The 13,941-nt window shown below is 43.6% G+C and overlaps 1 protein-coding gene across 1 annotated transcript in view; it reads left to right on the top strand.

Moving 5' to 3' along the window:
• The window catches only part of LOC124613032 (integrator complex subunit 7), a 157,348-nt gene that overhangs the window by 29,977 nt on the left and 113,430 nt on the right, over nt 1-13,941 (top strand). Inside the window, 2 exon segments of the mRNA XM_047141600.1 lie at nt 449-609; nt 4,876-5,005. Coding sequence (XP_046997556.1) covers nt 449-609; nt 4,876-5,005 — 291 coding nt within the window.

The following is a 13,941-nucleotide window of genomic DNA, read 5'->3' as shown; positions in this document are numbered from 1 at the left end:
TCATTTGTTTCTTTTTAAAACCTTGTCACAGCTTGTATCACTGTTTATTTGTGTAAACATTTGTTGTAAAGCATACACCTCACCTGTGAAACAAGCAGACACGTGCGCGCGCACGCTCACGCTCTCTCTCTCTCTCTCTCTCTCTCTCTCTCTCTCTCTCTCTCTCTCTCAGCTGACATTAGGGTTGTGACGATACTTCAATAACATCATCTCTCACTTGTTCCAATGTGATCTATTGGCATCTAGCCTGCCTCCCAAACATACTGCTTGTGCCATTAAAGAGGTAGCAGTAAACTGAAGCTCTGGAAAACAGAAAAGTATAAATTTTATCTTACATCAAAGTGGTAAAAATGGCCAGCCAGTGAAGTTGTCATCCTACTGATCCAGCAGATTTCAAGTTTAATCTCTGGGTAAGTTATTGAAACTGTCTGTGTTCACCTACTTACAGGTTGCACGAGCACTGACGTTGCGAACGCTTGGCAGTGTGGCAGGCATCATCCCAGAACGACAACAAGTTCACCACAGTATACGCCGCAGCCTTGATTCTCATGACACTGTGGAAGTGGAGGCAGCTATTTATGCTGCCATGCAGTTTGCTGCACAGTCAAAGTAAGTCGGGATACAGAAAGCAAGTGTGCTGTATATATTTGTTAAGCTCTCATAAAACCACCTTTTATGTAAAAATGGTTAGTAATAAAGGAGAAAACTTACTTTTATTCATTTTGAATGATGACACTGAAATACTGTAGCAGACTAATATAGATTTGAAAGAACAAAAGCCTCATATCAATCAATTTTTTGTGCAAGACATGCTGTGCTTTTATAATTAAATTGTTTTGTGTTGGTTGTGTACTGTCATGAGTAGTAAGTAGTTTATGTTGATATGGAGCAATAATTATTGGCAGGTTTACTGTTATAATCGACTGCATGTAATTGTTGGGTGTTGTCATGTGCTAAATGTGCACTCACAAGCTGCAGGGTGGAATCATTTTCTTATAGAGATTTCTGATGGTTTATGTAAGTAATCCCTTCTGGCTAGTGCAACCGTGGTGACTTCCTGGTTTCAGCCCGCCTTATAAACTGAACTTTTAACTCTGTAACCATTACATTTCTGTACAAATATCTAATGTGACTTTTGATATAAACACAATGTACAAGCTTTTTATTTAAATACTTTAAAATATTCCAAAGTGGAAATTGGTCATATTGCTATCTTTGTCCCTCTCTTTGGTGCAAATCTTCTCAGTCCTCACCACCAGTTGTGTCGTGGTAATCAACAAATACATTTATAAAAAGAAGGCACACCATGTAAGAATTATTCGAATGGGATGAAATTCTGTAGATGCGATGTGTATGCACATACAAACAAATGATTACAGTTTCAAAAAAATTGTTTGATTTATTCAAGAGAAAGAGCTTTACATATTGAGCATGTCAGTAACCTACTGGTCCACCTCTGGCCTTTATGCAAGCTGTTATTCAACTTGGCATTGATTGGTAGACTTATTGTATGTCCTATTGAGGGATGTTGTGCCAAATTCTATTCCATTGGCATGCTGGATTGTCAGTCCTGAGTTGGATGGAGAGTCCTGCCTGTAGTGCTCCAAACATTCTCTGTTGGAGACAGAGGGGGGAAGGGGGAAGATCCAGCAACCTTGCTGGCCAAGGTAGGGTGTAGAAAGTATGAAGACAAGCAGCAGAAATTCTTGTCATGTGCAAGTGGGCTTTACTTGCTGAAATGTAAGCCCAGGATGGCTTTCCATAAAGGGCAACAAGACAGGGCATAGAATATCATTGATGTACTGCTGCACTGTAAGAGTGTTGCATATGACAACTTCAGGAAATCTGCTGTGCAACAAATGACAGCCTAGACCATCACTCCTGGTTGTCAGGCCTTACAGCGGACAACAGTCAGGTTGGGCTCCCACTGCTGTCCAGGGTGACTCCAGACACATCTTTGCTGTTCATCATGGATCAATTTGAAGCAGGACTCATCACTAAAGAGAATTCTACTCCAGTGAATGAAATTCCAGGCCAAAGATGTGTCTGGAGATGACCCAGACAGCGATAAGATACCAAAGTGAATATCACCCATTGTGTGGCCCGACACCCAGGACTGATGGTCTGTGGTGACATTTTTTTTCATAGCTGGATCCCTTTACTTGTCATCCTTGGCACCCTTACAGCACAATATGCTATGACTCCTTTTGTTGTCCCACATGGCAAGCTCTCCTGGGCTTACATTTCAGCAAGATAATGCCTGCCCACACACAGTGAGAGTTTCTACTGCTTGTCTTCATGCTTGCCAGACCATACCTGGGCCAGCAAGGTCACCAGATTTCTCCTCAATTGAGAACATTTGGAGCATAAAGGGCAGGGACCTCCAACTGTCCCGGGATTTTGACAATCTAACACGCCAATTGTACAGAATTTGGGGCACGATATCCTTCAGGAGAACATGCAACAAATCTGTCAGTCAGTGCTAAGGTGAATAACTACTGGACCAATGCGTTATTGACATGCTCAATTTGTGAAGCTCTTTCTCTTGAATAAATCATCCAATTTTTCTGAAATTGTAATCATTTTGTTTGTCTGTACATGTTCATTACTTGTATCGATTTCCATCCCATTTGGGTTACTCCTTTGTAGTGCATCATTTATTTTGTTTTAGAGTGTACTTCAAACTTCCTAATAGTTTTTTCGTGTCAATTCTTTGATACTGTTGCTGTGGGAAGGTATATAAACCACATCATCTTCCTTGTACTTACATTTCACTATGAGCAGGCAACTCGGCATCTCTGCTGTATGGTGAGTAGCAACTTTCCTTTTTGTAATATTGTTACATTCCATCCTGGATTTTCTATTGTTTCGTTATTTTGTTTATTTACATTAAAAAGGTGTGCAAAGTTCTGTTGTCATGTGATATCTTGTATTGAGTAGATATGTTGTTCCAACCTGAACTTCTTTTACCTCATGCACTAAATGTATACAGCAGAAAATCAATGAAAAAACAAAAAGAATTTTCTGTGACAGCAAAAAGAAAATCATTATCACTTTCAGCTTCTAAGGCAGTTTCTCTGCTGGCTAATTCAGTTGTACGAGGGTCACTCCAAAAGAAATGCACACTATTTTTTTTTTTAAATCTATCTTTTATTGTACATGTTTGAAAGTTTTACAGTGTGTAGATACATCCTTTATGAACAATATTTTAATTTCTCCACATAATTTCCATCCCTCTCAACTGCCTTATGCCATCTTGGAACTAGCGCCTGTATACCCTTACAATAAAATTCTGGACCAACCTGTTGGAGCCAATGTTTGGCAGCGTGCATAAGGGAGTCATCATCTTCAAACCTTGTTCCACGAAGAGAGTCTTTCAGGTTCCCAAAGAGATGATAGTCACATCGAGCCAGTGTTGTCCATCCGTGTTTTGTGATCACTTCCATGCTTTTTTGACTGACATGTGGCCCTGCATTGTCGTGCAACGGCAAGACATCCTGCTTTTGCCGATGTGGTCGAACATGACTCAGTCGAGCTTGAAGTTTCTTCAGTGTCATCACATATGCATCAGAATTTATGGTGGTTCCACTTGGCATGATGTCCACAAGCAAGAGTCCTTCGGAATCGAAAAACACTGTAGCCATAACTTTTCCAGCAGAAGGTGTGGTTTTGAATTTTTTTTCTCGGGTAAATTTTCATGATGCCACTCCATTGATTGCCTCTTCATCTCTGGTGAAAAATGATGGAGCCATGTTTCATCACCTGTCACAATTCTTCCAAGAAATTCATCTCCACCATTCTCATACTGCTCCAAAAGTTTGCTGCATACCGTTTTTCTTGTTTCTTTGTGAGCCACTGTCAACATCCTGGGAACCCACCTGGCACAAACCTTTTTTAACACCAACACTTTCAGTATTCTGCAAACACTTCCTTCCTCCCCTATCGCAACATAGCGTGACAATTCGTTCACTGTGATGCGTCTGTCAGCAGTCACCAATTCGTTAACACTCTGCACACTGTCTGGAGTTTGTCCACTGCGAGGACAATCCTCAATATTGCCGTGCCCACTTTCATCACGTAACCTGCTTGCCCCCGACTAACTGTACTGCGATTGACAGCAGCATCTCCATACACCTTTTTCAACCTCTTGTGGATGTTTCCCACTGTCTCGTTTCCACAGCACAGGAATTCTGTGACAGCACGTTGCTTCTGACGAATGTCAAGTGTAGCAGCCATTTTGAAGACGTGCTGTGATGGCGCTACTCACGGGAACAGGTTGAACCAAGTTTGAAAATAAGCGGGAAGGATGTATGTAACCACTGTAAAACTTTCACACATGCAGAATGAGAACTGTATTTTTACAAAAATAGTGTGCATTTCTTTTGGAGTGACCCTCGTACTTTGTTGAGTATATATGCTATGTATTCAGATCACTAATGATAACTTATAAAGAAGTCAGTTCTGATTATGATGCCATTTTTTGATCCCGGGCTGAAAAATTCAATAAAGGGATATCATTTATATAATTGTCATACAGTATATAGTCAGTGCATTTCTCCCAGAACTGGAAAATGAATTGAAATAGATCCAACACAGCTCCAAACATTGAATAACAGTTGTAATGGAAGTCAAAAAGAATTTGACACAAGTAATGTTTATTTTTGATTTGCAGAACTAAAAATAAGTATAGACAAGATAACCCAGATATCACTTTGCAAATAAATTGGCAAAACTGAGATAAATTAAGATAACTGATAGTGGAATTGAATGTCGTATAAGATTTACATGTTGTATGTTTTTTATTTCTACAGTTTGTAAGTTAATATCTTTGACTGTTTACTTGCTTATGTATGAGAATTTAATTCTTTTTTGCAGAACATTTGCACTGAGCATGTGCAACAAGATCTCTGACATGATCCGGGGCTTAGCTACACCAGCCAACATGAAGCTGCAGTTGATCCCCATTTTACAACACATGCACCACGACACTCACTCGGCCGCTCTTGTAAGTAATGTACTTGTAGATAATTGCTATTTATTTTCTGTAAATAAAACCTTTTGTTAAAATAGTCCACTAGTCTATAATTTAATCCTTAAAGCTGGCAGTTCCTGCAAAATCTCCTAGCCTACTAGGATATTTTACAGTGCTGGCTGGTAGAGGAATACAGCTCTAGTGCAAGAACTATTCGTTGAAAATTTATGGAATTTCTGTGAATTGTTAACATCAGATCTTTATTATGTCTCAGTCATATACGATTATTTAAAATGATTGTTCAGTGTAGGATACTTTGAAGATATCTTCAAACCAAAGGTCTGCACCACAATCTTTTTCCCACAGTCTGAAATTTGTATATGTATATTCTTTTGCTCTTGATAAATGATAAGTTCATCATGTACTGAAAGATTTATTAAGCTTCTAAATATTTTCATGTACCACTTAACTTTTTTGCCTTCCACAAGGACAGTTTGTCCTCCCATGGGTCCACAACTCTCTTGTGGATATGTGCGTAGCGAGCACGGGACCCCGAGCTAATGTGGCCCTCCTTCCTTCCCGGGCTGCATACCTTCCCTTTTCCGCATCCTTCCCTATCCCCCATCTTTGCCCCCCCCCCCCCCTGGCCCTCACCTCTGGCTCTTTCCTTCCCTTCCTCCCCCTCTGGGAGTATGTTTTGTGCCTACGTCCGGAGACGGACGCTCGAAAATGTAACACATTCTTCGCTTTCTCTGCTTGCACGTCTTCATCCTTCTCTTTTCCTTACCTCTTCTCTTTACCCTTTTCTCCGCTGCGGCCTTTGAGACCTCTCTTCTTTCCTTTCCCTTTCTTTGTTTTTCCCTTTCTCTTTTTTCCTCCCTGTGCGTGTCTGAAGGCCGACCCACACATTTTCATGCATAGCCGGGACGGGGTAACGCGTAATTCCCTGCACCGGGTAGACGGGTAGGACACGTACGTACCCCCTGGTAACGGCCAGGCCCAGGGAGGGGTGATTACCTGAGCTGATACCTTCCGCATGTGCCGATTGGTCCCTCCATCCGTTTCTCGGGAAGTGTGAACAATCACCTAAGGCGGAAGTGCCCTCAGAGAGGGCCCCCACAAGGGAGGAGCGCGCCATCGGAGACGCTGGTAATCATGGGGGATACTTCCGCAATGGTTTCCTCATCATCTACTATGTCTGCTCACAAGCGTAAGTTCAATGAGTCTCAGCCACTGACAGTTCTTCCATTGTTGCCTCAGTTCCTTGTTGTTTTGTTGTTTCTCGGTCTGACGAAGGTCATGACTTCTCCACGGTCAACCCTTTCATTATTCGGAAAGGTGTCGACGCAATTGTAGGTCCTGTAAAGTCTTGTTCCAGATTACGGAATGGCACCTTGTTGTTAGTAACAGTCAGTGCCCTGCAGGCACAAAAATTGCTGTGTACTTCGATGCTCCACACCTTCCCTGTCCGAGTGGAAGCGCACCGCACTTTAAATTCCTCACATGGAGTCGTTTATACACGCTCCCTCGATGGATTATCTGGCGAGGAAATTCAACACTACCTGCCTGACCAGGGCGTAATGGCTGTTCATATAGTCATGAAAAGGGTTGACACGAACATCGTTCCAACCCATACTGTCTTCTTGACATTTGACAGAGTTCAATTCCCATCAAAAATAAAAGCAGGCTATGAGATAATTTCCGTTCGCCCCTACGTCCCAAACCCTACACGTTGCTATTGGTGTCAACGGTTCAATCATACGAGCCAGTCCTGTTCCAACCTGGCCAAATGTGTTACGTGTGGCAAGGATGCCCATGAGGGTGCTTGTCCACCTCCATCCCCTCGTTCCATCAACTGTATGGGTGACCAAGCTGCTTCCTCTCGAGAGTGCCCCATTTTTAAAGACGAAAAGCTCATTCAGGAAATCAGAGTGAAGGAAAAGGTGTCGACCTTTGCTGCTCGAAAATTATTCGCCAGTCGAAAGCCCACTGTGCCTCAGACAGGAAAATACAGCACTGTCCTTGCCTCTCCTCAGCCAACAAAGGAGGCGGCCACACAGACTTGTGATCTCGCCTTTAGTGACATGGTCATCAGATCGGCTAGTGCAAAGATCGCCCGTTCAACCTCCCCACTTTCGCCTGCTCACTCTATGGCTCACCCTTCATCGGGTTCTGCTAAATCTCGATCCCAATAGTCCGACACCCGGACTTCCAAAAAAGAGCATACTCATGAACATTTTTTACGCACCCCAACTTCACAACCATCGGTTCCTCCTTCATCTAAACATCATGTTTCCAAGAAGGCTAATAAGAAACCCAGCTCCTCTCCTTCTCCGCCACGGCGTGTCTCATCTACAGCACCACCTGGCGGTAGCCGCCCTCGGCCGTCTTCTGTGTCGCCGAGCCGCACTGCTGGCGGCCTATCAACGGGCAGATCGCTGGTGGCAGGAGCTGCTGCTGAACAACCTATGGATCAGGATATTCTGCCTTCGGCTGAGTGCCGTTCCACGCTGTCGGTCGCAAGCGCTGAGCAGTCGTTGAGTTGACGGCAACCTTGGTCACATTCTTCCATTTTCAGTCCACCCTATGTCCATTATCTATTGGAATATCCGTGGCATTCAAGCCAATCGGGATGAATTGACGATCCTCTTACGATCCTACTCGCTGGTCATCTTCTGTCTTCAGGAAACAAAGCTGCGTCCCCACGACCGCTTTGTTTTCCCCCATTTTCAGTCAGTCCGATTTGATCTTCCCTCTGTTGAAGGCAGTCCAGCACATGGAGGACTTCTTCTCCATAATACTCTCCATTATCACTCAATCCCCGTAAACACTTCTTTCCAAGCTGTCACTGTCCGTCTTTCCCATTCTGGATACACCTTCTCTCTTTGTACTATATACATTCCATCGTCCACATCAATGGCACAAGCTGATCTCCTTCATCTTCTTGGTCAGCTTCGACCCCCCTATTTGCTGGTTGGGGACTTCAATGCCCACCACCCGCTTTGGGGATCTCCCATCCTTGTCCGCGTGGCTCACTATTGATAGACGTCTTCCACCGAGCGGATCTTCTTTGCCTCAACACTGGGGACCCTACATTTTTGTCTGCCTTCACGACAAATTTCTCTCATTTGGACCTTTCGGTCAGTACTGTTCCGCTAGCTCGGTGCTTCGAATGGTTCGCCCTTGCTGATACACACTCGAGTGACCACTTTCCATGTGTCCTTCGATTGCAGCCACAACTGCCATATATGCGCCCGAGATGCTGGAAGTTTGCCCAAGCCGATTGGACACTTTTTTCCTCTCTAGCGACATTCGATGACCGTCACTTTCCTAGCATCGACGATGAGGTCACTCACATTACAGACGTTATTCTTACAGCTGCAGAACGTTCAATACCTCGCACCTCCGAATTGCACCCGGCGCCCCCCACTTCCTTGGTGGAATGAGGCATGCCGTGACGCAATACGTGAACGGTTACGTGCTCTTCGCGTTTTCATTCACCATTCTACTTTGGCCAACTGTATCCGCTATAAGCAGTTCTGTGCGCGGTGCCGTCGCGTCATCCACGATAGCAAGAAGGCAAGCTGGGACTTCTTTACTAGCTCATTTAACACCTTCACTCCCTCCTCGGAAATTTGGAGTCGGATTCGACGGTTATCAGGCGCGCCTAGTTTCTCCCCGGTCTCTGGGCTCACTGTCGCGCATATACATTTGTGGACCCCGTCGCAATTTCTAACTCATTGGCTCAACACTTTGCTGAGATTTCTAGCTCTTCAAATTACCCACCAGCGTTTCTCCTGAAGAAACGTGCAGCGGAAGTGTGGCCTCTTGCTTTCTCCTCTCAAAATCGCGAAAGCTACAATACTGTTTTCTCCATGCAGGAACTCCAACATGCACTCTCTTCTTCTCGCTCCTCTGCCCCAGGACCAGATGGTATCCACATCCAAATGTTGCTGCATTTATCATACCGTTGTCTGCGTTACCTCCTTCGCCTTTATAATCGAATTTGGACCGACGGTACTTTTCCCAGACTATGGCGGGAAGCTATCATTGTTCCTGTTCTGAAACCTGGAAAGGACAAACATCTCCCCTCTAGCTATCGCCCCATTTCTCTCACGAGTAGTGTATGTAAGGTTTTGGAGCGTATGGTGAATTGCCGTTTAGCTTGATGGCTGGAGTCCCACAGCCTTTTCACACCTGCCCAATGTGGTTTCCGAAAGCATCGTTCTGCAGTTGACCATCTTGTTGCTCTCTCTACTTATATCATGAACAATTTTCTCTGGAAACGCCAAACAGTAGCAATATTTTTTATCTGGAGAGAGCATATGATACCTGTTGGAGGACAGGCATCCTCTGCACACTGTTCTCTTGGGGCTTTCGCGGTCGGTTGCCCCTTTTTCTTCGCGAATTTATGGCAGAGCGCACATTTAGAGTGCGGGTGAACACAACTCTCTCCCGTACTTTCTCCCAAGAAAACTGGGTACCCCAGGGCTTTGTGCTAAGTGTTGTACTGTTTGCCATTGCCATAAATCCAATTATGGATTGTCTCCTTCCTGATGTCTCGCGCTCCCTCTTTGTGGACGATTTTGCGATCTACTACAGCTCTCAATGGACCAGCCTTCTTGAACGACGTCCTCAAGGCTGTCTCGATCACCTCCACTCTTGGAGCATCGAAACCAGCTTCCGCTTTTCTCCCAGTAAGACCGTTTGTGTTAATTTTTGGCGTCGTACGGAGTTTCTTCCACCTTCCTTACATCTAGGACCTGTCAACCTTCCATTTTCAGACGTTGCTAAATTCTTTGGTCTTATGTTTGATAGAAAACTGTGCTGGTCCTCTCACGTTTCCTATCTTTCGGCTCGCTGTCTGCGATCCCTCAACACCATCCGTGTACTGAATGGTACCTCCTGGGGAGCGGACCGAGTGGTCCTTCTCCGCCTCTATCGCGCCTTAGTGTGCTCGAAATTGGACTATGGAAGCATAGTTTACTCCTCTGCTTGGCCATCTATTCTTCAGCATCTCAACTCTATCCACCACTGTGGATTGCGTTTAGTGTCTGGAGCTTTTTACACCAGCCCTGTGGAAAGCCATTATGCTGAGACTGCTGAACCTCCACTGTCCAATCGGCGAGCTGTCCTTCTAAGTCGTTATGCTAGCCATTTGTCTTCCATGCCTGCTAATCTGGCCCATGACATTTTTTCGACGCCTCCTTGGTTTTAGGGTATGCAGGCCGCCCTTCCTCCCTACTACCACCAGGAGTCCGCTTCCGTCAACTGCTCCATTCTCTTTCCTTCTGCTTTCCTAAAACTTTCTTGACAACTTGGGGTACAGCACTGCCTTGACTCTGTCCTTGGACCTGCCTGCTCCGTGATCTTTGTCTGTTTCCCAAGGATGGTACCCCTTCACTTGTTTATCGTCGGGCATTTGCTGCTCTATGTGCACAAGTGAAGGAAGCCACATTTATTTACACTGATGGCTCAAAAACATCGTTTGGTGTAGGGAGTGCCTATATTGTTGGCGACAGCCCAAATCGATTTCGGCTTCCCGACCAGTGTTCGGTTTATACTGCGGAGCTTTATGCTGTTCTCCAGGCTGTCCAATACATCCGTCACCATCAGCGGATACAGTAGATCTGTTCAGATTCTCTCAGCTCTCTCCTCAGTCTCCAAGCTCTCTACCCTGTCCACCCTCTGGTCCACCGGATTCAGGACTGCCTACACTTGCTCCATGTGGGGGGGGGGGGGGGGGGGGCGGCTTCTCGGTGGTGTTACTCTGGATCCCAGGACACGTTGGTATCTGTGGAAATGAGGCGGCTGATATAGCGGCCAAGGCTGCAGTCTCTCTTCTTCGGCCAGCTATTTGCATGATTCCCTTCGCTGATCTACGGAGTGTTTTATGTCGTCGTGTTGTTCTTTTATGGCATGCACATTGGTCGACACTTCCCCATAATAAATTGCAGGACGTGGTTGGACCTCTTCCTCCTGAACGCGTCGTCGGGAGGAGGTAATTTTAACTAGACTCCAGATAGGGCACTGTCTTTTTAGCCATCGACATCTTTTAAGCGGCGATCCTCCCCCACTCTGTCCCCACTGCTCTCAGCTGTGGACGGTAAGACACCTTTTACTTGAGTGCCCCTATTTTACTCCATTACGCGCCCGTCTACAGCTATCGCCTGAAATATCGTCCATTTTAAAAGATGACACGTGCTCAGCTGATCACGTTCTCGAGTTTATTAGTGCCAGTGAGATGACATCAGTCATTTGAAGCTCTTTTTGGGGACAACCAACCCCTTTCTATAGTGGTTTTTTAAAGCTTTCCTTCTGTTTTTAGTTTCTCCAATTTTTTGAGTTTTGTTCCCATTGCTGCTGGTTTCCAGTTTCGTTATATTTTTGTTTGCAGTTTGTAGTTCCCGATTTCTTCCAACTCATTCACTTCATGATAAAGATCCTTCAGTGGAGTGTATGTTAGTTTGTGCTAGTGGTAGAGGTAAACTGTGAGATTGTAGTGATTTGGGCTTTTGCTGCAATCACTATTGTTCCAAAAGGCATTAAATCTATTGTTACATTGAATAAATAATCATACTGGGCTTGTAATAAGATACATGAAGTCTCTGACTTATCCTATAGAGGTGCTCTCATAAGGTGTCTCTTTTGCAAAACAAAATTCAATTACTCATTTCATTGTCGAGTTATCAGGAGTGTGATGTAGTACAAGAAACAAGAGTATTCTTTAAAATTGTTCACTTATTTATGTCAGGTTCTCTTTGAATCATTTTTTAAGATTTTGGCTTCATATTACGGAGTATGGGTTACATAATAATAGACTTTATTTGCTAAAATACTCCATTTAAGCCCTGAAAACACTGAAATAGATTTCTCTTTTTGTGGCAAAACAGCTGTTAACTTCTGTAAAAATTTTACCTGCTAAAGTTTCATAAAATTCAACTGTGTTTGCGTCTTTCATAGAATATGAATTCTTGTTTTATTAGAGACATTGTTATTTTATGAAGAATAGAGCAATCGCTTCTCAGGTCCCAGTAAACTCTGCATTTGGAGAAGGAAGAAAATTGGTGTCATTAATTAGAGAGAAAAGCAGTCATCATGGTGAAATGTGGAAAGAAAATTGTAATGTAGTGTTAATTAATTGCAGCCTGCTTCCATGGCTGAGTGGTCAGGACTGCCACACGGATGACCTGGGTTCAATTCCTGATACTGTCAGGGATTTCTCCTTTGTGGGAGGACTGGAATGGGCTGTACTCATCCTCTTGAGGCCATTTGGGCAGCTACTTGATTGAGTAGTGGTGGCTCCAGGTCATGAAAACTGACAACGGCTGGGAGAGCGATGTGTTCAGCCCATGCTCCTCCATACCACATCCAGTGACGCCATTGGCAAAGAATGACACAGTGGTCAGTTGTTACCATTTGGCCCCACAGGGCCTGTTGACAGAATTGACATTTACATTACTAATTAACTGCAGGAATGTTGTCCATAGAGAGCACCCAGAACTAATCTAATTTATAACCACTAGTAATGCTCACGTTTTACTAGGGACAGAAAATTAGTTGGAATCAGATGTTAATAGCAGTGAAATTTTAAATTCTGATTGGATTGAATATTACTAAGAAAGGCTAAATGCTGCTGGTGGAGTCACATTTTTAGCCTTGAATAATATAATAATATTTATTGATGTTATGACAGATTCCAGATGTGAAGTGATTTGAGCAGGGATAAGTTTTAAAGACAGATAAAACATGGTTCTTGGATACTTTTACAGATCTACTGCCTCAGAAGTAGTGCATTCCATTTGCATACATACTCCCCAAGTCACCGTATAGTGCGTGGCAGAGGTTTCTTTGTACCACTGCTAGTCATTCTCTTTTCTGTTCTACTCACAAATGGAATGCAGGGAAAATAAATGTCTACATGTTTCCTTATGAGCCCCATCTTCTCTTATCTTGTGTCTGCAGTTCTTAGGTGAAATGTACTTTGTTGGCAGTAGAATAATTTTATAGTGGGCCACAGATGCTGATTCTCTGACATTTCTCTATAGCGTTTTGTGAACAGAACATTGTCCTCTTTCCAGGGATTCCCATTTGAGTTCAAAGAGCATTTCTATAATACTGTAATGTTGATCAAATCTCCTGCTAATGAATTTAGCAGCATGCTTTGATTTCTTCCTTTAATGTGACCTGGTGGGGATACCGAGCACTTGAGCAGTACTCAGTAGTGGGACACAGTATTCTATCAACATATGCTTTATAAATGAGTTACAGTTTCCAATAATTCTCTCAACGTACAGAAATTGACTATTTGCCTTCCCTATCACAGACCTTTGGTGCTCATTCCATTTCATATCATTTTGCAACATTACGCCTAGATATTTAATCGGTGTGACTGTTTCAGACAGCGCACACAACTGCTGTATTCAAACATTACACAATTATTTTTCCTATTCATCTGCATTAACCTACATTTTCTAAATATCGGATAAGACATCTTCCCACTACATTTTCGTACATTTAGTGCAAGCCGCCATTCATCACACCAATTAGAAATTCTGTCAAGCCATCCTGTATCGTCCTAAAGTCACTCAGTGAAAACAATTGCTACAATGGCATGAGCAAACAGTTGCAGATTGCTCCTCACCCTATTTGCAGATCATTTATATATAACAATGAAAATAATTTTTGACAGTATAATGTAACTGGATATATAAAAAAAATCTACTCACCAAGTGATGGCAGGAGAACACACACACAGGTTTAACTTATGCAAGTTTTTGGAGCCAGTGGCTGCTTCTTACAGCAGAAGAGCTGAAGGATCAGTAAGTGGGTTGAAGGAAAAGGACTGGAGAGGTTTAGGAAAAGGGGTACAGTTTGAAAAAGTCACTTAGAATCCCTCATCAGGGGAGACTTACTGGATGGGATGGGAAGGAAAGACTGTCTTCCTACAAACCGAGCTTGACCAGTCT

This window comes from Schistocerca americana, chromosome 4 (genome assembly GCF_021461395.2).
Source record: "Schistocerca americana isolate TAMUIC-IGC-003095 chromosome 4, iqSchAmer2.1, whole genome shotgun sequence".
NCBI lineage: Eukaryota > Metazoa > Arthropoda > Insecta > Orthoptera > Acrididae > Schistocerca > Schistocerca americana.
Note: the sequence above shows the minus strand (reverse complement) of the source record. Positions and strands in the feature narration are given on the sequence as shown.